Source organism: Dermacentor andersoni, chromosome 11 (genome assembly GCF_023375885.2).
Source record: "Dermacentor andersoni chromosome 11, qqDerAnde1_hic_scaffold, whole genome shotgun sequence".
Classification (NCBI taxonomy): Eukaryota; Metazoa; Arthropoda; class Arachnida; order Ixodida; family Ixodidae; genus Dermacentor; species Dermacentor andersoni.
In genome coordinates, this window is record NC_092824.1 from 107755061 (window position 1) to 107782108 (window position 27048).

At 46.7% G+C, this 27048-nt stretch overlaps 2 protein-coding genes across 4 annotated transcripts in view; one reads left to right on the forward strand and one right to left on the reverse strand.

The window, feature by feature from the left end:
* The window catches only part of LOC126539421 (uncharacterized), a 168270-nt gene that overhangs the window by 19360 nt on the left and 121862 nt on the right, over positions 1 to 27048 (forward strand). For all 3 annotated transcript variants that reach the window (XM_055075366.2, XM_072285670.1, XM_055075367.2), the window contains exon 5: positions 12060 to 12104. In XM_055075366.2, coding sequence (XP_054931341.1) covers positions 12060 to 12104 — 45 coding nt within the window. The remainder of the gene's footprint in view (positions 1 to 12059; positions 12105 to 27048) is intronic.
* Positions 5412 to 22144, reverse strand: LOC126539411 (uncharacterized). The gene is made up of 6 exons (XM_050186234.3): positions 21903 to 22144; positions 17101 to 17415; positions 13559 to 13646; positions 11034 to 11184; positions 9420 to 9499; positions 5412 to 7503 (listed from the first exon to the last, which is right to left on the reverse strand). The coding sequence occupies exons 2-6, from the start codon at positions 17358 to 17360 to the stop codon at positions 7387 to 7389; spliced, it is 696 nt and encodes a 231-aa protein (XP_050042191.1). The 5' UTR covers positions 17361 to 17415; positions 21903 to 22144; the 3' UTR covers positions 5412 to 7386.

The window sequence follows — 27048 nt, forward strand, 5'->3', positions numbered from 1 at the left end:
AAATAGGTGAAGTCCGACACGTGGCGACCATGAATTGTTTCCGGTTCCTGCAATCGTTTCGTGCATATGCAGTACATAAATGCATGGACTTCGACATTGAATTTCGTTACTGCAAGGCAGCTGTCGCTCTAGGTACGATTTGGACACCACCTAATAATGACCGGACAAATACGTTCACAGCTGCCTCGTGAGTAAAGTGGTCTTAAAATGTTCGTCAACCGTTAATCGAATGCGTTTTTCCTGTTAGTTCAGCACAAGCAAATTGAACGATACACTCTAATGCAATCGTAGCGCTAACTACTGAGCAGAACCAAGATAACCCATGTGAACAGTGTGCTGAAACACCTTTTACCTGTTAAGCTGCAAGCTAAGTCCATGACATCGGTAAAGAAGGCCTCCTAATAGACTGCCATTCTTCAAAAATTCAAACGCACGCAGTTTTGAACGGGTTTCTTGGTTGGGGAAAAAAAAAAATCTCTGTGCCCTCCCACTCTGGGAAGAAGGATGACCATCGAAGCTGTGTATGTGGCGCAATGGCGAACTGCACCTCCGCCGCGGGTCAGCCCTGCATTTCACCACCTCAGGGATCGGTCCACGTATGGGGAATGCTTAACGTCTGCTTCACCTCCGCTGCTGGTCGGCCCGGCATTGCACATTCTTCAGGATATTTGTCTACGCGCGGCACGATAGAGGGGGAAGTAGCCCTTAGCAGCTTCGCTGTAAAATAATGATACGAGCCGGGGCTAGAAGTGCGTAACTTATTTTGGGGGTCATTTTTTAAAAATATGGCCTCTTTGATTAGTTTTTCGCGATAAACTACGCTTTCCCACGAACAGCGCGTATATGTTTCCAGATGGTGGCGTCTAGAGGCGTTGTTTGGCGATGTCCCCCATTTCCGGTCTTCGGACACGTGCACATCTATGTTTCCGTTTTTCATTCGAGACCGAATTCACAAAGCTGTTCCTGCGCAAGTACTGTGCGCAATTCGCTGGCCGCCTTCGATAATACTTCCGATCCTTGAGCACGTTCATTGTCGCTGTCCTCGATACAGCGTACAGAGATGATCGCTTGCGTTGATCCGGGACCACTGTCGGAGCACACCATTCCGGAATACCGACCTCGCAAGCCATGTCAGCAGAGGGCGACAAGGGCACTGCTACTGTTTTTCGGAACGACAGACCTGCACAAACAGACGCTGCCTTAATTGGTGTGTACTGTCGCACGTGACCTCGTGGAATCACGGGGCCAGCAGGCAACGAAGCGAAGGAAAACATAGGGGTAATTAGCTGTGGTTGAAGCATAAATATAGAAAATAATTAATGAAGGAGAAACGAAAGTGGACGAAAATATAATTTGTCGCATGTGAGAACCGAACCATAACCTTCTCATTACGAGTGCGATGCACCACCAATTGTGCTGGAGAGACGGCCATCAGTTCGTTCACAAACTTGGGTGTTTACGTCTGCTAGATCTAGCCATGCTGTGGATGGACGGACGGACGGATGCATGTATGTTATGAGCGTCCCCTTTGGAACGGGGCGGTGGGTTGCGCCACCAAGCTCTTGCTATTATACCCTGGCAGTAGGGAGCCTACATGTCGCGCCTCCTACATGCAGGGCGATATGTAGGCTCCCTACCTGGCAGTACAGTTGCTGTATATGCTGTACAGCATATACAATAACTCTGTACCTGGCAGCGTTAGCCAGTGCCACTTAGAGCCGTAGCGGTCGGATCTGGAACACCCTTTTCTTGCACGATGGCGTCACGGAACACGTGAACTTGGGAGAGCATGCGCGTGAATAATAAACTCTCGTATGCTCCCTAATGGCATCAAGGCTGCCAGATTGAAGTGATCTTGTGCTGTGACGGTACCTTGTGATCGTGACCATCCGTTGTCGTGTGTTTGTGCTCTCTTTCTCTGCTTTCTTCTTACCTTTCTATCCCCGCCCCCGTACCCCGGCGTAGGGTGGAAAACCGGATTTTATGTTCCAGTTAACCTCTTATTTTTTTCCTCCTTTCTCTCTTATCTCTCTTCCACAATCTCCGACATCACGTATCGCTGGTATTTGCTCTCACGAACAGATCTGCATGTGTGAATACGGGTACGCGATTCTTGCCCAGTCACCCATAGTGTGTGTAAGCGACATTATTAAAAGAAAACCAAACTAGACCGAACCATTTCTATCGCGACAGAACAGCCGTGCTGGCAGGGCGTGCAGGCACCGGCGTATGGATATATACGACGAATAACCATACGCCGGTGTAGCATGGATATAGGTAATACTTAAGATATACAGTGTGGATAATGTGGATATCACACGACGCCGCTGTACGGAACTTATTTTCTGGCAAATTGTATTCACTAACATATTCGTTATGTTGTCACTTACACATATTGTAAGGAAGCAGAAGAGCACACGGTGTTAGGAACGGCCTGCAGAGTTGCCGACATGCAAAGTTTTCTCAGCCAGCTGCAGCTGCTAGCGTGGCGAGCTTCCCCGAAGAGCCCGCGGAAGCCTTCACCACCTGCCGCGGTGACTCGTTTCGTACGGACGACGATGTGCCCCGTCAACACCCCCTCGGTGCCGCTATGACTAAACGCGGTCGGCGGACGAAATATTGTTGGTGGAATCGCCAACGCCTTTTACGGTTCGACTGAAGCAGGGGGAACTCCTGGAATAGCAATCGCTCTCGCACTTCGCGACGCTGAGAGCAAGGGAAGGTCCGCCCGTGTCCTTAGTGACTCACAAGCGGCTTGTCGTTTATACCTGAATGGAACACTCCCTATACAAGCCATTCGAATCCTGGGTCGCACACTACAATGGACCCATGGTATCGTCTGGTGCCCCGGGCACGAAGGCCTGCGGGCAACGAAGAGGCGGACTGCGCAGCTCGAGGTCTCACTAGCCGAGCGGCAGACCACACCGTTCTTCAGCCCCCGACAGACCGACGAGCGACCCACGAGTTATTAACGACAGGTCAACAAATACTACAGGACCAACGGCTCGGAAGAACGCAATACGCTCCCCCACACAAAGCTCTCAATAAACTCCAGGCAAGGGACTGGCGCCGCCTGCAAACTAACACATACCCACACTTGTCTAGTCTACACGCAATCTACCCAGGCAGTTATACGTCCCGAACATGTCCCTGGTGTAGCAACCACACAGCGACACTCGCGCACATAACACATGAATGCACCGACCGTCCGGGCGACGCAATTTCGCCACGAGTCACAACACACACACTCACTACGTGGTCTTGGGAGGCGAGACTCTCCGAACTGGACCTGGGAAGCCAACTGGCGACCCTCGATCAGGCCCGGCGAGCCGCGATCGCCAGTGGAGCCCTGTCAGAGGGAACCACCCAGGAATAAACCGCGCAACGGTTTCTGCAATAATATAGTTTCTCCTCCTCCTCCTCCCCCTGGAAGGAGATGCTTTCCGCTGCCTTCTCACGGGCCTTTGAAGACGCCAGACAATGGACAGCCGCGGCGGCCACTGTGCGAGGTCCGCTCGGCGATTAAGAGGCGTCTGCTCGAGAACCCCCTCACCTCGGCGTGGTCAGTGAAACCTGAATGTATGTTTGTAACCCCCCCCCCCCCCTTTCGAAGGCGGGTCGGCTACGATGACTTTCAACGCTCCGAGTTTGCAGCAGGTTGAACGGCCGTTTTACCCTCACCTAGGGATCTAGGGAGGACAAAGTGTTTATAAGCAGCTGTTGTGCGGCTGCTCAGTGTGCTTTCTCTCGCAGTCATGCTAGACTGATGAACTGCAACGTCCTTATGTAGATACTGTAAATAAACCCATATTCCTCGTTCTCGATGAGAAGCAGTCCTTCCCTTCAACAACGTCCTCAGCGTGGATAAGTTGGACGACGGCATGGGCCAGCTACCATCTATTTCATGCCCGACTCCAACCTTTACAACGGACAAGGCCAGCCAGATCGTCTGTGCGATGCCTGCAGTGCAACCACTGGGTCAGCCGGAAATCGCCAGTGCTTGCCACGGTTCCTGCTCTGCGTCGCCTGACTTCTGGGTTACGCCTTGACGTTACCAGTTGAATTATTAAATGCACCCCTTTACAAAAGGAACGTCGCTTGCTGCAGGCGTTCGTTGCAAATACGCGTTGTCATATGCAGTATGAGCAATGCGCCAACTCAAGCTGTCTTTTATTTTTTCTTTCTCAGTGCAACATACGAAAATACGATATTCACTCATTCTACTAAACGCACTTCGTAACAAAGCAGTTAAGAGCATCGCAGTTTATATATATATATATATATATATATATATATATATATATATATATATATATATATATATATATATATATATATATATATATATATATAAACGCTCAGAACACGTAGAAATAAATAACCGCTTTTGCACCGCATGTAACTGTGTCTGACATAACTTCTGCAGTCAGATAATATATATATATATATATATATAACGCAAGCTGTACGTCCGATTGCTGAGAGTTCGCAGAAGTCTGCAGGGTTGGTAGTTTTCTTATTTGATTTCCTTGGTTAACGGCAATATTACCGTATAATTATCAGAATTTTTAATTATTCGGTGAACCTCATTCATGAAAAAAAAAAAGAAAGATCTAGGTCGTAACCCTGTGTGTTACGCAACCAGGCAAGCACTGCTCTTAAAAGGAAGCTTTAGCTCTGGAAAAGCTCCGATTTCCGTATTCGAAACGTTGAACCGCTTTGAGCAAGACTTATCGCATTTGCGAAAGAAAGTTAAATGCAAATAACTCCAGCAGTCAGAATTTTCATTTATGACCTCGTACGCGTTAGGAAAATTGCAAAAAATCGGCAAGTCTTTGAAAAATTGAAGCATGAACCTTACAAATCAGTAACTCTTCACCGAAAAAAATGATATTGCAGTTCTCCAAACTGCACTTCTTAGGGCAACTAAAACGAACAAATTTCATATATGAATTTATAGCTTACGTGTAACTGCTACAATACTTACGACGATGTTGCAAAAGCCCTGCTCGCAAATTAGTGGTATTCTTGAGAACGGTGTATAATGCCCTAAGTTTTGTCTGCTTAAGAGGTATTATTAGGCGAATTTAATAAACTTTCATATCTTCATTTGTGTCTGAGTTAACAGATGCAAATTTTAGTGGCAAGAATTGGCGGGGGGGGGGGGGGGGGGGGAGGGAGTGATCCGAGGGATTTGGCTTCGTGATACTCACTGTCATACGAAGTGACCTACTATTCGTACTTGGTATTCAGTTACTTTCTTTTCTTTATTTGTCTTGCGATTTTCAACATTTGTAAAAAAAAAATATTGTTGACCTGAATAGAAGAGATCTGCCTTCGGCAGCCACTATAGTCTTCTCTTCCTTTTATGCGTAAGAAACCTCATCAAATTTGGTGCAGTGGATCTGAAAAAAAAAAAAAAAAACGATTTCTCCGTTTCCATGTATTTAGATAGGAGCTTCCGAGCTAAACATTCCTCATAAACTTAGCTTGGCCAAAATGTATCTTTACATTTTCTTCTCCCCGCGTCCAAAGTTATGTCAGGCACCGCTCGAACTACATACTCGCATATAACTGTTGTATATTAGTGAGCAGTAACAACAATATTTCCCAAGAGCGGGAGATGCATGGCTGTGTATCCGTAATTGCGTTCACAAAGCGATAATCACTTTCCCCATCAACTGCGACGCGCGTGTCCAGCAAAATTATACCCTTTTGCGCTGACAGACACATTTCGTGAGTATCATCTGTACAAACTTGCTTTCTACTGTAAGCACACAAATCCACGAGCACCAAGTACTACCAAGCAAACAGATAAGCACACTCGCTTACCTGTCACACAAAGAACACATGTCGCTCAAGTACAACAGCTGCTTAGTATTGTAAACGAACTGGAAACTCCCTTCCGACTTCTTTCCCGTTCTTCCTTATTGTTACATAGGCAGTAACTAGTGCAGTATCCTTAGTGGCCGTTCAACAAGAGCCAGGTGTTTTTTTGCCTCGATCTGGCCCTGTCATGTGCATGGAACTATCGCAGTTACCAGACTTTCGCGTGCTCGCTTCCGCGTGCGTATAATGTAGCCAATTGATCTTTGTGTTTTAGTCTGGAGCCTGTTGTTTGCAAACATTTGCAAATATGTTTTAGTTTGGAACGTGTTGTTTGCAAGGCATTCCGAGCATCAGAACACTGTACATGCACGCGTACTGGTGTCAGTGGCAGCTTTTACAGGTCGCTCACAAGTGCGATGGAACGCCTGTGTATTATGTTGAACCGTTTAGCGCAGACTGGCATGAGGTAACGACGTAAACAGAGAATACAGGAGGTATGCATTGACGTCATCGGTGTCGCAATATTGTTGTAAAGCCAGCCAGGCAAAAAAAAAAAAAAAAATAGAAAAGGTGAGCATCGTCTAGATCCGCTTATCTCCAACATCACAACGTAAGCTGTGAGTAGGACTTGAAAATGGCGTGCCTAGACTTCGCTTGAATACTCCCTATAGCCTCAGAAGTGGCGGCATTGAAACGACGAAGCTCGCTCTTCCTCCTTCCTTCACCCCGCCCCTACCTTGAAATTGTTTTTTTAGGCTCACTTACTCAGTCGTTATTGGTTACTGCTGCGAATTAGCGAGAACATGGCCTCTGTGTAGCCACAAAATAGGCTAAAGAAAACAACGGGAAAAAGAAAATATAGAGGAAGCCACAAAAGAAGTCTTAAGAAGGAAAACGAAAGGGAAAAGTAGCGTGCAGCGACTTGCAAGAGGCTTGCATGTAATCCTCGCTCAATATACGCAGGGCTAGAAGGGCGGTCCGGTGTCGTAACAGAAAAAAAAAAAGAAATGGCCGAGATGGACCGTATTATGTTGAGGTTTATAGCAGGCACACATAATGTCCGAAAGGACAGCATAACTACCTGCTTAAAACTGGCGCGAACATATTTATTTCGGTTAAATACGATTTCAGGATAGCGGACTTTCTAGCAGCCAAACTCTCCCTACTTTTGCAGTTAATGAACAACAACATCCGCGTATATTCTGCCTTTCTAGAGTCCAAATGACGTCTGCGTCACCGCTGACGACACCATAAAATCTGAAATGAGTGCATTCTCATCCGCGAGAGCGACCCTTTTTGGTGGGCGACATCCCTATTTCACCTTGCGTAAATCCAAGTTCGTATCATTATTTTTTCGAGCAATCTAACGCTGTTTTTAATACCCCCATCGACAGCAGCGATAAAACTTAACACTGTGCATAATTTTCTGCGGTATCACTGAAACATCTGTTCCTCGCGCAATGCAACAACAAAAAAAAAGTAAAAGAAAGAATAAATGCGAAGCGCGGCTACAAAATGTCCATTCTTTCTTTTCTTCGTCTTGCTTGGCTCAGCCCATCACGTGTCCAGCTGGGCTATTTCGTCCCTAATGTTGCTCTTCGCACGCTCCTCGTATTTCTTCCGGAAGGGCTCCGTCGAGAAGATGTTGGGGATCTGCAGGAAGGACCGCAAAACCTGCGAAGTACATGACGCGAAGGCACTTATTGCACGCACGTGATGTCATTACTAGGCTGGTGCGCGAATGGGAAGTTTCGAGTCGAATCGAATGCAAATGGAGTAGCGCCAGAAACGAATCGAATCGAACATTGAGCACTTTCCGTATAGTTGTCGAATGATCAGGAGCCGTTCTTTTCTCCTAATTGAAAACGACGTCCCCTTTCCAGTACATTTACGACGCTAGCAAGTTTCTTTCATTGCACTGCATGTTATGAGGCATTGTTTATCAATGTTACGAATAGAGCACTGACAGCAAACAGGTAGTTTATTCGCATATTCAGGACTCATTGCCGAGTGCGAATCGGCGGTATAGCCGAAAGAGTGTCGCTTTATGAGCGGTCTAACATGTTTCACTACGTAACTTTTCGTGTTTTATGTCCACGATATCCGCAGGGATGAAATTCACTGCACTTTTGTTCCACTTCTGCGCTTAATCGCGATCGCGAAATTGAAATATTGGAAAATTATTCGAAAAATGTTCGGCATTCACGAATACGGACCACTCGATTCGGTCTTTGAATCGATTACGAGAATACTCGATTAGTTATTCGATAGTTTCGAATATTCGGGCACCCATAGCGTTTAGTAATGTGACTGCGTAGTCGGCACACTGAAGTGAAGCGTAGCTATATTCTCTAAGCGGAGGGTTCTTGTCTTAGAGGAGCTTCTTGTCCGTGGTTTTGTTGTTTCACTTCCTGGAGAGAACTGACAAGCAAGTCGCGCGCACGAGTACGTGCACCGTGAATGGACGGGATGATGATGATTATTATTTCTATTTGCGTCCCCTTTGAAAAGGGGCGGCGACAAATAGTCACCTAGCCTGCTTGGGCTAATCGGGTATCACAGAAGAAGAATACACTTTATTTCCAACACACAAGTCGGGGGGTCCTCCAGGCAAAATACTGTCACAAGCAGCTTGACAGGATCTAGGAGACCTACATACAGCAACAGGTAGTGTATGTCACAAAAATTCAAACTTCAATCAAAAGCCTTTCTAACGAAGTGCGAGGGACTTCCGAAACAATTCGTTATACACCTCACTTCGTTGTAAAGGTCGTGCACCGCACCACTCAAAATAGAAGCGGGTTATAATTATTACTTCGTTGTGTAGGTCATTTCATTCTATAGGCGCTCGTTGCAGAGGCGTTCGACTGCATTACAAATAAATACAGGCATTACGAGAAAGAAGTGAAATTACACGAAAAAAAGGTAACCCATACATGTGCACCTTTCAATTCATAAGGACAAAAGAAAAACAAATGAAACAGTCTTTGATGAAAACTAAGATACAGTAATGCTTTGGATACTTAAACTTGGTAACAGCCAACGAAGGTCACAGAAATTCTCATTGTCTCATCAGGAAATTTCCTACTTCGGTAATAAACATGCTGAGTGGGACATCGAAATTAATGCGAGTTTGAAATTAAAGACATTGGACACAACAGTGTGTTCTGTGTTAGCGCTATTTACTACCAAATATGTACAAACTTTAGCTCACCTTTAGTCTCATTATTTCAGCGTAAAATTTGGTTTATAAGAAACGCAGCTTTGGGGTGTCTTACGGCGCTATTTGTGAATTTTGAAACCTCGATAAGCGTGTACCTGGTAAATGTCGATTGCTAACCTTTAATTATCAATGACTAATTGCGCAGATTACAAAAGAAAATAGTGACTAAGGTTCCGAAATAATAGCAATGGAAATGTTGGTAACGCTCACAGTGATCCGTTCGTTCTGCTACAAGGGCGCTATATTGCTACAGGATCGTTATGGAGCATAGGCCAGATATTCTGACGTCCTTTGATATCGGCTCGTTTTGTCATGGTTCGCAACTTGAACGTGCAGAGCGAAGTCGCGTACATCGCCTCTGACTTACCTTTGACCGAAGGCTCTTGTAGACGGCGTCGGGAACAAAACTGTACTCCAGCCGCACCTTTTCCGTGTAGTCTTTGTATTCTGAAAGAAGCGAAAGAGAGATAGGAAAGAAATCTGGAAGTTCACTACAGAATCACAAGAATATACTTGCAGAGCCTTACATGACCCTAGTGTATATTCAAGCATTTTGAAATGGTTGCGTAAAAAACAGACAATGACCACTTAGAAGATACTAAAATTGGGAAAACTCTCCCCTCATGCCATTTCCACAAGTTTTCATGTCTTTTAATGCTATCACCTTCGCCTTTACTTGGGTTGATTGTTGTGTTTCATTTTGACATGTTCGTAGTCTTTTGTGCCCCCTTTTCGTCATTCGTGTTGACTTTGTTTTAACCACGCTTTGTAGGTAGCATCGCGCTTTTTCATTCCCTCACTTATCTCCTACACTTCGGTTATTTTCAATAAACATGTATTGTCTTGGTTTCTTTTATCCGCTCATTTTTAATTTTTTTTTTGCGTAGCATAGACTGGTTCACGTTTTTTCCCTGATGTTTTTTCAGTGCAAGCAGTGTTACAGGTACTCTGCAGAATTCTCTCTTATAGTACCTGCACAATTGCGAGCGACGATGTGGTCACGTGCCTGGGTTCTTGCTTAATAGCCTGTGCTTTGATGACCATAATTTAACAGTTAACTGTTAAATTAGTGTAGACTGCCAATTGGCAGTCTACGCTCGTGGTATATTCGTGTGTTCCTTCAGCTTATCCTCGTTTTTTTCGCAGTTTTAACCTTCCTTCAAGTATGAACCAACCAGCCAGCAAGCAAGACCTACTAAAGTAACTTACGAAAGTAGATCGCTTATCCCATTCTCGCTGTTAATCTGCCTGGTTAACGACAAGCGTGGATACGCTGTGCTGTTGCATCGACCATCCGCAACAAGGACAACGCGACATAAATTTCTCATCGTAATAATTTCTCATCTAACAGAAAGATGTCCTTACATCGCATAATATGCGCTGATTTAGCTAGCTGTACATACTTCCAGAATGCTAAGTCGCCAACGTAAGCTATAGAAGAGCCTAAGTTAGTTCACCCAGCTCGATAGCATCAACGTACTTGCTCACAAGTCAAGCTATATTCTTATGTACGCGGGGCTTGACTATTTATGGGAATGCGATAGCCCGTTAGCGAGCGAATAGGAAGAGTGAGTGCGTAGATGAGTGGCTTGAGTGCGAGATCTTAAAAGTACGAGGAAGCGAGTGTGGATGCCGTCAGCACAAATTGAAACGTACGTGAACAGGAAAGTAACTACATCGAAGTATTAATTACATGAAACGTAATTATGTGGAAGTAACGCTTCATTACATGGAAGTACGTCGTGCAATGGCTCTGCAGCCGGTTCCTAAACCCGGAGTATACTCGAAAGTGTACGTTTTTGGAGCCTGAAATAAGCCACTGTTACGAGTTCAGGTGAAGCTGGAAACGGAAAAACGCGTTGCCATAGTTTCGAAATTGTGCACATTTCAATTCACGCTTATGTAGTACGAGTGAGTGAGTGAGTGAGTGAGGGAGCGAGCACACGTGATAGAGTGTGCGGGGTTCGCGAAGTTCACTCACCGGTGGGGCTGCTCCCCAGTACGCACATGTCAAAGTCGAGGAAGAAGTGCTTGTCCTCTCGACCGTACATGCCTTCTTGCTTGTGTTCCTCCGTGCTGTGAAGCTTTGTCAGCTGGATCAACTCCGTCACCGACAGGTACAGCTCGGAGTCCTGCGCATGCGTGCGGGGAGACAGCGACATAAGACGCGAGCTCATCCTTTGTTCGCTACGTCATTGAATATAGAGAAAAGAACATAGCATAGAAAAGGGCGAATTTAGTTCTATTTTAAGCAGGTGAATACGTGGGTCTATTGCGGCCTCCGAGATCGCGCAATAGGTGCGCGCAATCTCGGAGGCCGCAATAGACCCACGGAGTTTCCTACTAAAGTTAGCAGCGACAACTCTGGCGCAGCGGTCAGTCACCTACGATGAGAATGATGGATAGTGTATGGATTTGTCTGGTCTTTGTAGTTGTGAATATACAGAAGTTCTTGCGGCTTTATCTGCGACGCGATATCTACCTTTACTGCTCTAAATTCCGAAGCAATATATAGTTTTTTTTTCTTTAATCGTGGAAAGCAATCAAATATATGTTTACTCTCCGCACCCTTGCATATCACAGTATTGCATATGACAGCTCCCGGGATACCATTCTGGACATAATCAAATTTCGTAATGGCTGCATACTGAGCCAACAGCTGGCAAGATGGCGAATTCGACAATAATGCGGAATTTGTCAATATCAAGAGTAGTTCTCCTGGGGACAGTAATGCCAGAGTTCCCTTTAGTAATTTTTATTGCGATAGCAATTATGTGGACACTCCAAGCGCATTTTGGCCGTTGTCGTCGGCATCGCCGGGGGGCTCCGCATATATTGTTATATGCATGCTATATGCTTATCCCTGTCGTATATGCGGGTTATGTTGCCGCACTATTCAATCACTAAAGTCCTACGTCCTTGGCTGAGATATTCCTTATAATTTTGAGAATGGCAGCCCACAAGCTTTCACAGCGCATATCCTTTATCTGCATCTTTCCTTTTTCAGATTATGGAATATCAAAAGTGCAAAACAATATCAGTGCCCAAACCGGTAAGTAACGTAATTTTCCTGGCGTGGGGCTCTTTACGGGCATCGTAGTGGCGCTTCTGCTGCGTCATTACAGGCCCTACACGGCGTGTTAAAGCTTTTGAGCGTGCCAGAAATTTTGGCGCACCCGCCTATGTCGCGTTCGTGTTAGTCTGTTCCGCGTACAGTTATATACATGGTATATACACCATCCGCGAAGTTAAGCGTAACGCTAAACCTTGCTGTCAATGTCAGTGCTTCACCGTTCGGGCGTAACTGCCAAATTTTTGTACGAAACTCTATGCATAGACCTACCGGTGGAGCATCAGCCCGGCATGCCCAACTTGCACATAGTAGGGCGGTGGTTCTTGATCAGGATTGTATGTATACTTCACAGAAACTAGCGAAAGCGCTGTCCTCTTCGTTCCGTCACGCTCCACGGCCTGTTTGAAGGCGCCGTGTGATGGAAACGCAAATCTTGACAAGGTACCGCGTCAAGTGCCAGTGCTTGGCTACATTAATGTATCGCTGTAGTACACGGCGACGCGCAAGCGTAATTGTGAAACTCTCCTATCACCGGCTAATGCTGGCAAATGAGCACCGTATAATGCCAGACGCCATGGTCTCTATCAAACACTTCCTATATGACGGTCGAACTCCACTTCATTGAATGCCGCTACTATACAAAATGATCGGTATGACGAAAGGGACAGCATGGCCTGTGCTTACACTTGTATTGTGAACGCCACTACAACGGAGGATTTTACGGCGAATTTACCTGTTTAGCGAAATAATCCACGCGTCCCGTCGTTTTGCATTGGCAACATGTGCAAGTCTAGTCAATGGACACTCACGAGGCCTCGGCTCCCTTGACTCCAGCAGGGACATTGAAGAAAGGTTCTTTTTTTCTCTTTCTCGCGTGCCGAGATACTAAAGCTATTCATTGCGTCACAGCCTGGATTTGCAGCGCGCTCTCGCCTTGTTCTATAAGCGTGCGGCGTCTCCCTCGACAATGTTAACTAAGCGGTGGTCAATTGCTCCGTGGATATGTGCTTGCAGTAAACCAAACCCGATTCTTTAAAGCAGTCATCTTAGTATGGTAAGAATAAAGTTTGATACGTAGTATGTTTCAGCAAGTTGTTTTGCCTTGCTTAGTGTTTCAAGGGACGCGACTTTTATAACGCAGTGACTTGTATAACGAAGGACATTCCGGGTCGCGCTTCGTTGTAAAGGCGTTCGACCGTATATATCCTTTTCGCTGCGCGTTCATTAGTTAAGCCACAACAGGCGGATGTGACGAGTGCAGTGGCGCGCTGATATCGTGGTCTTTCCATCCACGTCGTGTAATTTTCGAGCGCATCGACGTCGCTTCAGCGAGGCGTCGCGCTAAACGTGACGTCACGCAGGTGTGAAAGCGTCGCGGAAAGTTATTGGCCAAGAGCGCAGTTCCAGGGGACTGCGAAACTGAAGTCACGCACCGTGGGTATTCGGGCCTCCTCGGCGAACCGCCGGAAGGCGTCGATGCACCGCTCCTCGTTATCCTGGGACTTGGGGTCGTACTCGAGGCTGTAGAATGGGAGAGACACGTACGCATTCGCATGCAGTCAGTGACGCCTCGACGAAAGAAACATCGCCGCTCAAGCAAGTGCTGTAGTGAGGTTCTAAGGAAAACAAGTAACTCCTGGGGCAGATCGGAGATATAGGCGTTGGACGTCGTGTCGAGGACAGATGAGTACATAAATATAGTTTAATGGTTTCCGCGCACCTACATAAGCCGCACGTCGGGCTATCGGCTATTCCAAAAAAACTCACTGCCCTTCCACTCTGTGAAAAAGGATGATCAATGAAGCTGTGTATGTGGGCCCCTTAATGGCGAACTGCACCTCCGCCGCGGATCGGCCCGGCATTGCACTATCTTCGGGATCGGCCCACGTGTGGGGAGTTTTTTGCTTACCACGCCAACGACACGAAAATTTCCTTGGATGGTAGATGTATACAGCTTCGCTGTAATAAGGTACGAGTAAGCGTTCGTAAACGTCACTACCAGCCATAAGCGGTAGGTTGCTTTGCAGCGGTAAAGACTGTAAACCGGCTGAGCTCGAGATCATTTTCTGAGTCAGGGAACCTCGGACCGTGGCAACATGCGTCGCTGGCATGGGATTCTGTTCCTGGCATAGTACAGTTCTTTTCTTTTATACAATGTGGTTACAAAGGTGTTGGTGCCTTTAGGCGGTTCTAATAACTCGTTTTCTCATAGAACAAGTATATACTAAGTATGACATAACAAGCCGGCACATATCAAAAGAAAGGTAACAACGAAAAAGCCAGTCAGGTCACGTGAGTTCACTGTAACAGTTAACCACAGAAATCCCACCAAAATACAAATTTGTACATAATGTCATCTCTCATAAATCTAGAAGAGACAAGTCACAACACACTAGAACGAAAAGTCAAACGCATCCGCCTGAGTGAGAATCTATAGGCGCCCTGCGCATCCTCCGGCATGTCGGCAGGTTCACTCGCTCCCTCTTTTCTTCTTTCTGTTCCCCCGCTTTATATTCCCGCTTTTCCTTCCTTCACTCTGGGGTAGCAAATCTATCTATCTATCTATCTATCTATCTATCTATCTATCTATCTATCTATCTATCTATCTATCTATCTATCTATCTATCTATCTATCTATCTATCTATCTATCTATCTATCTATCTATCTATCTATCAGATCGCACGAATTATTCAGTCGATGGCAAGATAAGACCGCGCTCAAAAAGCTTTAGTAAAGCGACAATAAGTTGACGAGTGACCGAGGAGCGTCACTTGTATGGGACTCTTTATCTTTGTTACTCGAAAGTATGCTTGACGTATGTTTCGGGCAGGAGAGCTAACGCTTGCACTAAGGTGGCGTGTCGAAACGTCGGCCCCAGCTTGAGAGATCCTTGTTCGACCACCACTATTGATCCATTCGAATTTCCATCTTCCTGTGAACGCACCTCTCTGTTGTTTGGATTTCGACATTTCACTGTGCGGCAATCTGCTGTCATGCACGCGGGAATTTTCAAACAAGTTTACGTTTTAGAAAAGGGCAACTGCATGGCCTCCCATATTGCGCGCACAGGTCTCACAATCTCGGAGGCCGCAGCAAGTGGCTCCTCTTACAAGAAGTATCGAGAGATGGCGCTACCATCTCGTGCGATGTTTCACGTTGGTTTAGCGCTTTAATTATTTTTTTTTCTTTCTTCGTTTTCTCCGTCTCCGTGACCCTCCTCCTCCTCTATGAACTTCGGGCAGACGAAATATATCAAGTTTCGCCTGGCTAGAGTGGCATAGAATAATATTCTAGCCAGGCCGTCCGACTCTTCGATTCTCCCCTCTCTACACTCTATATTCCTATCGCCGTACAGCCAAATCCTACCAAATGCCGCTGTCCGTTTTCGGCGAAAATGAAATGTGCCATGTGAGGCAAAGACAACGCTCTACCCTCTCGGAGGGTAGAGCGTCGCGAAAATGGGTTTAATAACCTTACACCAGAACGTTGCGGCTGGAATCCATAAAACGCCTGAAAAAAATATTCGCTAATCACACAGTGGAAAAATATCCAGACGTTTTTGGGGACGCTCTAGGCACACCTGCGCCAAAAGTTGTGTTCTATCGCCCACTAACTGGATATAACGAATCAGTTTCATGGAGTTGTAGTCACCATAGACACCCACGCTCGAGGACAGCAGCGGAAACGTATTATGAAGCTAAAAAGCTGGCGAGAACCCGCACAGAGCGTAATAATTTTACGGCATTAGCCGTATTGACTTATCCAGCGGGCTGTTAGTGCTAAGACGAGGAAGGGACTCGCTTAACGAACTCTTAATGCAGCGCATCGTTCTCCACGTAATAACAAGAACACGCCGCAATACCGCTTGCCACGTGCAAACTATTCTGCTTGCGCTGACACCATAAAGAAGTACCACATTTCTACATCGGCATGCATCACTACACCACTAAATTCACGATGTGGCGGAGTTGATTGGTTGATTCACAAGGTTTAACGTTCTAAACAAATATGGTGCCGTGAGATACGACGTAGTGGAGTTGCTCCGGATTAGTGTTAAGCAGCTGGGATTCTTCAACGTGCACCTAAGTCCAAGTACACGAACGTTTTTGCAGGCAGGGGTAATTGGGCGTCGCTGGGAGAAGGCTACGTCTTGCAGTTGACGCGGGTTGCTTTCCTAATGTGGCCAGCGTTGAAGCCTCTATACATCGACTGCTAAGATGACATCCTTGACCACCAAGTACTGGAATGCATTTGTAACATGTCTGCGATGTGACGCGACCTCGCGTCGACAGAAAAGGGCTAAGAGAAAGCAAATATCAAATACGTATTTTAACACGAACTGGAAATAAACACGACGTGGCCTTCTTTAAGTGTAAAAGAAAGCATGACTAGCTTTCTCGTGCTCAGACGAATTTTCCGCCGAGCTTCCAGGCTGGCTTGGCTGTTAGGACGCCATCTTGTCTCAACGACAAAGAATCCTGCATCGCTCTTGACTTCAATTTTGTCTTCGCGAAGCTGTTTTCTTTGCCGGCTCCGTCACAGTCGGAAAAAAATGACTTAAGATGGCCGCTGTACGCTTTGCTTGCTACAATATTGGCCTTCTATACGGTGAGTATTGAACGCAGCGATGTGATGCTGTTTTTCACATCGTCATATTCCGCCATGTTGTCGAATTGCACCACGTTGGCGTTCTGGACCGATCAGAGAAAAGCCGTGGCAGGCCTGTACGCCAATCAGAATCGACAAGACGGTGAAATCGGCTGTGTGGCGGAATTCTAAAGTGAAGTGAAGTGAAGTGAAGTTTATTTCCAACACCGAGTCGGAGGTTCTTGGGCGAAAAGATGTCGCACCCGAAAAAAGTTGCACCCGACTATCGAATAGCACCCATAGTCTGGTGGTGATTATGATGCTGTTGCTGCTGCTGCTTATGATGATGATGATGATGATGATGATTACGATGACGATTGCACTCACTACTGGAAGAAGAGCGCCAGTGCGACGGCCCTTGGGTTGCTCAGGTGATCGGCGTACTCTGCCATCAGCTCGGCCATCTGGTTCAGGTGGTCGAGGTCGTGGTGGTGCCGCGAAGAGTCTCCGTACCGCTGCCGTATCAGGCGCCACCAGGAGTCGCGCGTGCTCTGGCTGCAGCTACCTGCCTCCGCCTCGTCGCCAGTCGTCACTCTCACCCACAGCTCGTGCGCGCGACACTTGTCGTCGTTTTCGGTGGCCGCCATCACGGTTGGCTCATCGAGACGTCGCGCAGTGTCGCGACACCCTCGCTCGAAGAACCTGCATATAATATTACTTGAATTAGTTACTCAAACAATTAACCGGCTGTTTTCTTTCTCTTTTATTTTCGGTCTGCGCTAGAAACTCTGGAAACGTCGCTCACTTTCCTCCGACACACTGGCATTAGAGATAAGTGCAATCAGCTTTGGATGTACCTGATTGTTCGTGTTGTGTGAGTGTGGTGCGTTCAGTGTCGCGTCATATTACACGTCATTGCGTTCATCTGGAACAGCAGGCCAGGCCCGAGCCCATCTCTTTCTCTCTCTCTCTCTCTCTCTCGATCTCTCTTAAAATCAGGTACAAAGTACTAAAGGATTAGCAGAGACAAAAAATAAGGACGCACGGGATTAACAAGCTAGTGATATAAATAACAAATGCGCCATCGAGGAGTGAGCTTTTGCAGCTTCAGTGACGATGAAATTACACGAACCACTTTTCTTCCTCTCTCTCATTGAACATAACCTCCGCGTCCCGGATTTGGTGCCAGAACCTCGCTTCTCGGCGGCAGAAGGCGATAAACGCAGCGCCAGCTGGAACGCCGACGGTTGTGGCTTGGGTGATCTTGCTTTACGTACTAATCGATCATTCGTTCATCTGGCTGTTGTGTTCACTCACTTGCGTCTCGCGAGGAAATGTTAACTTTTGCATTTGCGAAGAAGGACAACTCAACCTCGTGAGCGCGTAGTTAAGGTGATGTCTCAGTGTTTACAAACATATATGTCCTGGACCGCTTCTGGTTTTCCCACTCTCATATAGCCCGCTAAATTTAGCCAGCAAAATAAAGACAAGGGCGAGTTGCAGGCGTGCGGTAACACAGAAACCAGCAAATTTTCAACGCTTTCCTTCTGTATATACTTTATCTAATTTTATAAGTCAAGTTTGCCGTTATTTATATGAAAATTATAAGCACATAATAGTCGTGAGGCATTAGGAGCGTATCTTTTGTCTGAAAACGTAGAAAGAAACTTTTTGTAGATCCGAACAACTTGCAAGCACGCTTTTTCTTCTGATACAGTAGACTGATAAGACACGTGACCAGAAGCTTCTTGGGGCCGCGGGCTCGCTGCTATCAACTGCGCGTACGAAACTGTCGCGGGACCGCGGTGACCAACGTCACGGATTTCCCGGTTGACGGCCGATGTCTGCGTGACGCGGGCACTTTTGGCACGCACTTAATCCCGTGATCGGACCGTAGAAACGTCGGGAGAAAAATCTGAAGTGCAAATAGTTATTTTCTGAAATCATGTCTCTATATTCAGAATGTACAAATCAACATAACAATCTACCTAAAAGAACTACTATACCTCGAAACGCAAGTGCAGAGCAAAAGTAAGCTGTTTACCTGAAATATCTGCATGCAGTGTCGACTACCAAATAATTGGCGTGGTCTGGTTGCGTCGCAGAGACGTATAGAACGTCAGGTGTGGATAAGCTGAAGTATTGAAAAAAGTTACTTAATCACACCTTAACTCCCAAGGAATGCGGGAGCGACACCGCACTGGAAGGCTCCAGATTGGTTTGAACCTTCTCAGATTATTTTAGGATGTGCATAAATCTTCGATAAAGCAGCGTCTTTGCCTAACGACGTGGTACCGGTGCGTTCACGCTGGCTGAAAGTCGAACCTGCTTACCTCGCGCTCCTCAGCACAACGCCATAAGCACCGTGCCATCTGCAGTGTCTGAGTAGGTATTAGTTACTCACAAACGCGCTTAGGTAAACCTAAGCGCGTTTGTGAGGTATATGTGCGGATCATGATATGCGGCGAATCGAAAACGTTAGGTGGGTTCATCGCGACAATCGGTAGAGATGCTTTTTAGTAATGATGCTGTGCAGGTGTCGCTTGGTATAGTCTCGTTGCCTTAAGTCAAGTCAAGTCAAGTTTATTTCCAACAACACCGAGTCGGAAGCACTCACTGAGCCGTATACTATGCTTAGGTGTCTCTCAACAACGGTTAGGTTGTTTTTGTGATCCTTGCGGCCGCGCTAAGCCTAATTTAGATCGCTGATAGGGTAATGAAGGCCTTATTGGCATCGTAGCAGACTGTAGTCCTACTACACAACAGAAGATAAAAACCGCGACAGGAGAGATAAGATGAACTGCCGCTGCAAACGCACGTGAAGACAAGATAAGAAGACGCAGCTTGGGTGTTCTTCCACGGGCTTCTTCCACATACAGTGTATGTGGCGGAGACCCTTGTCACAGAAAGCTACACCAGCTTCAGATGCTTTATGGTAAAGAGTGTCATAGCAAACGTTCTCTTTATTTTTTATTTTTTCATTTGTAGCCAGAGTCTGTACCAATATTGCGCACCAGTATTCCTCCATTTTACCTTGTCTTTACGTCGGAGCAAAAAGCGCACGTTCCTAATTACCAGCAACCTCAACTTAATTACATAAAACTGGGGATGAGCTTCTAAATTAAAGAAGAAAAGATTACAATAATGTCCAGAACGACAGTGTTCCTTCGTCAGTGACCTCACACTAACGGGCACACTTCACGTCATTGCTTTTTGCTGCCTCCAATAAACACTAGTTACGACAGCCAAAAATTAAAATTCACAGGAGCTACAATGTAGAATATCGCTAAAATAGCTTTCTCCCTGCATTTCCTCTTCATCTCTCTCTCTCTCTCTCTCTCTCTCTCTCTCTCTCGTTCCGACTCTTTTACTCATTTCTGAAGAATTAAACTAATCCATTCCATAATTACCTGCAGTTTGCTTCTTTTTTTCTTCCTTAAAACGATGTATAACCCAGGAACCACCTTGTTAGTTACCATTTAATATATACTGTCTTGTTGTATTACATATTCAGGCGTGTATACATAATCTTATTTTGTGAAAACTTGCTTAACATTCTTGTTTCAGATATTTCCAATTGAAATTGTTTTCATAGTGTTAGAATCCTTCGGGTACCTTTAACAATTTCGTTGGGTCCCGGAAAGTGTCTGAAGTGTACATGTATAGTGTTCAAGAAAGTTTGTAATAAACTGCGAAATTCAATCTAGTATTAAGTTGATGAACGTCAGACCTACTGCGCTTTGGTGCGTGTCAGTCGGATTCCAGCCATAACTCCCCGATAGCCGCTCTGTTTAAGTTCATTGAAGCGTTCTGAAGGTTTCGCTTCAAGTAACTGTGGTGTATATATATGCTATTATTATTAGCGACGCATTCGGTTTATTTACATTCTTTTGTCCTTATGTTACAAAATATTTACATTTTTAATTTTTTCCATTTATTTTTGTTTCGTGCGATTTTCATTAACTTCACTGAGACCAATCCCCCTCGTCTGTGTCAGCCATTATTTGAGTCAACAAAAACAACAACAACAACAACAAATGTGCTGCGCGTCTGGCTGCATTTTTACCCTACACACGGGAAACCTAGAATTCATGTGCGCAATTTTCAGAGCAGCGAGAAAAGAGCAAGCGGCAGCGCCTTGTTCCTCGCATGAAGTGTTCTTTTCTCTGCTCTGTATACACGACTGTTGTTTCCTACAGTGAACGCAAACCGGCTCACTTTTATAACCTTCCGAACTGTCGATAACGGCCCAAGCTGCAGCATAGTAGCGATCCATATGTCTCGGCCTTTGTCGCCGCCTCTACTCAACGAAAAATGCGCCAAACGTGGCACGCGCACGAAGACCTAACAAGCTGCCGCCTAATGCACAAAGCACAGTGCCCAAATACTTCGCAATCGTTATTCGATATTTGCGGCGCCGCAATGATTTCTCTCCTGCGCCCCGTATAACACCGCTTGGGGATGTACAAAAAAAAAAAAAAAATTCCTACTTGAAGTACTATAGTGCAGCACAAACTAGGACACGGGAACGCGTGAACACCGTGTCTGCGCGCGTGTGGACGCTGTGGCTGCGCGTCCGTGGGCTCTTCTAACGCCCTCTTCTCGTTTGCGTTACACCAGCATCCAACGAGCCCGCATCGCAACCTCCTACTTGTCACGAAGTCGCCAAGGTCGCTCACCTACCAACCGCGCGGGATCCCATACCCCTCTGTTCGCCTGCACGTAAAGGATCGTGGAGCCCACCTCTGCATCGTTTTATACGTAGTTCGAAATAGTCAACGCACACACCAGTAAGGGGGGCAACGCCACGCATAGCAACGTGTTCCGTCTGTCTTCAGCATGCTGCACAAATAGTACCTCGCGACTCGATCGCGCTGTTTTGTGTGCGCGTCACCTACCCGGACTTTTCTCGGCGTCTCTTCAGGCCACAGGCTGCAGAGGGGGCGAGCAATCACGCGCCCCGCCCCCCTCCTATAGCCCTCTCGATCGCCTCCTTCGCGGGAAAACAAAATGCGCAAATACCCGCATGCACGCAGGCGGTTGGCTTCAACAGGGCGGAAAAGCCTGACAGGTTATTGCCGTAATCCCAGCTGCGTTGTAACCACGCGCGTGCGAAGATTGTTTCGGTTGTATTTTTTCTCCCTCCCATTTTTCTGCGTGTGTCTATCGGTGCGGAGAAGGCGGCTTACCAGTTCTCCAAAGGGCGTCCCCCGATAACGGTGCTGCTGGATTCCCCACTCAGATGGCTGGCATGCTGGCTTGCGCCGCCGTGTCGCCGCAGTCGTCGTCACAGCACGCTCGATGATTGCTCACTGGCTCGCTGGCTGACTCCGACGGTGTAATGGGCACCCCCTAGTTGCCCAACCCGGCGACCACTGGTCGGGACTTCGATCGGGAATCGAGGCGCGCGGAGGGAGGGGAGACGGCTTCTGGGAGGCCGGGGTGGTTGCCAGACGAGTTAGCGCGCATTCGGTGGCGCACGGACATGGCTGTCGCGCGGGGGTTTTGAACGTGCCTATGAACGTTGAACGTGGACTCTGCTGCTGCAGAGAGATAGCGGGTTGCGAGTCCCTCGACTGCTCCGTTCTTCGTGTACTACGGCAACAAATAAAAAAGATAAAGTAACAATAAACAAATGGCTGTTTAGTCCGAAGGGCGAATCATCGGCAGAGATAGAAAAGTATTCGAATATTACACGAAGTAAGGCTCGCACGCAGGTTGATTGGCAGTTGCATCACACGTGATTAGGAGCGCCGGCAACGGGGAGCGCGCGTTCTTGTCCCGCAACGAGCGTTCCGTGCTGCCGCTCTCTTCACCGTTTCAAGTTGAGCTGCGCCTCTGAAATTCAACGCCTCACGTGATCTCCAACACTGTGCGCCTGAGGAGACAGGCATACAGGAAGGAGTTTCTTTCCTTCCTCCGTGGCATCACGGCGCCGTTCCCTCGGCTCGGCCTCGCATGCTTCCCGTGCACCAGCCGTGAATGTTGGACACATGTTCCTCAAGATGAGCGGTGAATTTGCCTACGCGGAATCTCAACACGTGCTACCGAAAATTGATTCTTCCGCTCGCTATATAAAATGTGCGATACGGCGCGCTGCTGTTGGCGCGTTAAATTTCAGCGTTGGTAGCAGCGCACGACGTATTCGCTAGCCTTGATAACTGCTGTTTCTACAAACGAATAATGAGTTCACGCCGGGATGTTGAAAAGAAAATATCCGTGCTTCCGATTGTCGCGTGTTAGGACACGCTCGGCTGCCATACATACACTTGCGCACACCGAAGAGCACTTGCTGCTAGTTTGCGCTTCTCTAATATGAGCTTGCATAACGAAGAATAAACAGCCTAACAGACGCTAGCATATAGAAAAGTCGGCGATCACGAAGACTGTACTCCGTTTCATACATCAGCTGCAACGCTGTGGAAGCTACGCAAGTAGCGTGGTCTCAAAATTTTATCACTCCGCGCGTTCCGTCTATGCTTCGCTAGGCGCCAGCGGCGATTGCTCGCGCGAGCATGCACGTGAGGCTGCCGCAACCGGATGCAAATAAAAAACTACGAAAAGCAAATTGATGTAGAACAACGTGTTAGCAGCCAAATGAGGGCACGCTTTGTCTGCTTGTAAGGGTAAATTATTATTTTTATTCAGAACTGACCTTTTAGTAAAGCAATGAAGGGGGCTAGTTGGTGAACGTTCATGGTTATATTGCGCTCAGTTTTACAAACACGATATTAAGGAAGGACAGGACGTGGACGGACGTAGCGCAAACTACCAACTGTTTAATACTGTTAAAGAACGCGCTTATATACAAGGAGATATGGTGCGGGGGGGGGGGGGGGGGGAGGGGTTACATGTAAGATATGACAAGGTGACGACGTGTGATCATAGTTCGGGTCAGGCATACATCGTTCACATGCACCCGTTCGCCCTGGCGAACTCGACCTCCGCTTTGATAAGCGCGATGGACGGAGTGCTTACGCACATCTCTTTTTCTTTAGCTATCGCAAGCGCCTCCCATATTTCTCGCTCCGTTTTCGTTTTTGATGTTCCAATGACTGTGGTGCTTTCTATTAGCGGGGAGCATTTGCATTGTTTGCAATGTGCGGCCAAGTTGCTAGGTGCTGTCAGAAGCTGACACGTGTATTTGTGCTCCCGTAACCTATCATTTAGACAACGTCCAGTTTGCCCAATGTATACTTTCCCGCAATCTAGTGGGATTTGGTAAACAACTGAAGTAGCGCATTCCACGTACTTTTTCGCGTGCTTAGTCTGACAGACCGTAGCACTAGGGTTGGCCTCTTTGGATCCTGCGTTCACCCTCTTGCACATGCCTTTTAGTTTTTGCGGGGCGGAGAACAGAACTTGAACATCATGGCGTTGGGCTGTCTTTTTTATCCGATGGGACAAGCCATGGATGTAAGGCAACACCACGCGTTTTTTCAATTTTTGCTGTGTTTTCTGCCTTTTCCTGTTGGCTCTGATTTTGGGCAACAAGTTTTCACAGATTTGCACCACCACGCTGTTCGGGTACCCACTCCCAGGCGGCACGTCAGGTCGGGCCAACGTTGGAAACATATTGGCACTTCCTGGCCCAATGACGGCCCAAGATTAACAGCGTGGTTCCAATATTGGCAGTGCCATTCTGAATCCTGGCCCAATGATGGCCTAAGGTTAACAGCGTAGCGCGAATATTGGCTGTGCCATTCTGATAGAGATCCAACGTTGGCCCACAATACACAGTCAGTAAACAATATTGGCTGTGCCATTCTGATAGAGATCCAATGTTGGCCCACATTACACAGTCAGTAAACAATATTGGCACTGCCGTTCAACAAGGCGGGAATTATTGGACCGACTTTCGAACGGATTTCCCAATATGGGTTAATAGTTGGCTTTCTTTGGAGGACATTGGCCCGTAATAAGCCAATTTTCCCCTTGTCGGTTTTTAGTGCTCTACGACTTGCTGATATTGAACAACGTGTTTTGAAAACTGATCACAGGCACACTGCGCAGGAACCAGAAATATGCTCTCCCATGTCAACTCCATGCATCGTACACCGCCATTTTTGTACTTCGCGTTCAGCGAAATGCGCCCCTAAAGAGAAAAGCCAGTGCACCACGTAGCAAGCAGGGGAAGTCGCATAAAATTAGCCGCTGCTTTATTGATCGTGCATGGGAACATGAGCTTTCCATAAGAAGCAACGGTATTGCGAATTTGTCTGCGCATTGTATATTTTGCATGTACGCTCCGCGGCTTTGGATGATCAGGATTCCGAGGAGAATCGATAATTACAGTGCCACACAGTTGATGGAACCGTTTTATATTGCATCGAGATGGAGCGCATATGTATTAGTGAAACTTTTGCTTGTTTGTTTAGCATGCATGGCATGTTGCGCTGATATAATGATCATGCTCTTATTCCAATATATTTGTTTTTTCGTGCATGTTTAGTAAGCTCCTTGTATGAATGCCCCTGACAGAAAAAAAAAATTTATTGCACGTTTTGACTTTTCCTCTTGTCTTTGCCTGTAGTTGGCACGGCGCATTCCGGTTTTTTTTTCCGCCTAACTTTTCGTCCTTCAGCCCCCACTCGCCTCTTCCCCACGCACCCACGTGAGCCTGGTCAAAGCTATCAGCCAAGCACTCAGGCAGCTATAAGCTGCTGTGTCGAATTGGCTGCTCTCGGAATACGGGGAAAAGCAGTGGGGTCACTATTGTCCTCCTTGTCTCCCTCCGTCGCTGCCGCTGAAGGAACGCGGTCGGGCTAGGTCCAGCGGGGGAAAGTGGCGTTTACACCGTTTTCTTCATTCACCCTTTCCTTTCACTCTTTCCTTCTATGCATCGCTAGCACGCCGACTGGGTGCAACACTGCCTGAGTGCTTGCCGTCTTATCCGTGTTTGTCAGCGCACTCCTATCGTGAAAAATGCTCGCTTGCGGTCGTCATTCCTACTGAGAAGCCTACATCTTGAAATACACAGCAAAGTGGCCACGAATTTTTGTGAGTGTTAGAATTAATATAGGCGAAACAACAACCAGAAAAAAAGTCGGCGCTCGTGGCCACCGTCTTCGATGTGGGATGAACTCGGATACACAGAAGCGCGGATCTTACAATGGTGAGTGCATTTCTTTTGCGCATGTATAAGTTTTATAGGGAGCAATATCACCCAATCAATATCAGGCGGTATATATATTACTGAAACAGCCCTGGCTAATGTAGAGTGCCTGTAATTACATAGCTCTTTTTTATTCGCAGCCTTTGAATAGTGCCCGGAGTATAACACGTGTAAATCTCTGTGAAGTTAACCCAAAACTCCAGGACTATGATTTTATCAAGCCATGCGCGCGGCCTGATCCTGCTAGCTAGTGATACCGAGGAACCGCGCTTCTTCTCACTGTTCTAGGTCAAGCATCATTTCCAGCCGGCAGTATTTCTTTCTTTTCGTATAATAAATGCCTCTTTTGCTAGTGTTTCCTGAAGGAACTTCTCGGTTTCCACATAAAAAATTTCGCGCGAAGACCGCATTCTGCCTAGACAGTCTGAAACTAGGCTTTTTGTGCTGTAGCAGGTTTTGCTGCAATTTTTTAATTATAAAGTGCTACGCTGACTGGTGTAAACAAGGTGTAAACAAGGCGGACGGATCCTGCGCATTTTATGTTTGTTCTAAATATTCTGTTACACCTACGAAATGTGCCATATATGTCGATATATTAAAAGTGTTACCTGACAAATCTTGCAAGAAAGTTTCTTGATTCACCCCTTCGACCTCTCTGCTCAGACTCATAATATTGTTGCGGTATGGCGATTTTTCAAAGGAAAACACTGCCACATACATTTGTTATACCAACATCTCTGTTAATGTTTCTTTTTATTTTACAGTGCAAGCATCTCCAAGTAATGGTGAAGTGGCTATGGGAAATGGTAGCAGTTTCAACGAAACCACCGCGTTATCGTGGTCCTCGGGGGCTTGATCAGCCCGCCGTCATCCAAGCACTGACCAAGCTGCCTACGGACGTCAGCTCCCTGCCCCGAAACCCCTGGGCAGCCTACCGTCCTCGGCACCTTGCCCAATTCCTGTCCTGAGGGCAGTGCCTGTAAATAAACTGTTTGAAGATAACCGAGCGTCACCCATCCAGGTCCACGAAAATGCCTGTTTGTGAACGTTTATTCGCAAATAAACTGCAATAAAAGTCAATTTCAGTATCCTTTTATTATTATTTGCAAATGTAGATGACTTCTGCTTCTTGACATCTTTTTGTCGAGCTTTCCTAGCTATTATTGAGGAAGACGGAATGGGGACAATTGCTATAAAAAATGCCTCTAGCGAAAGGTTTG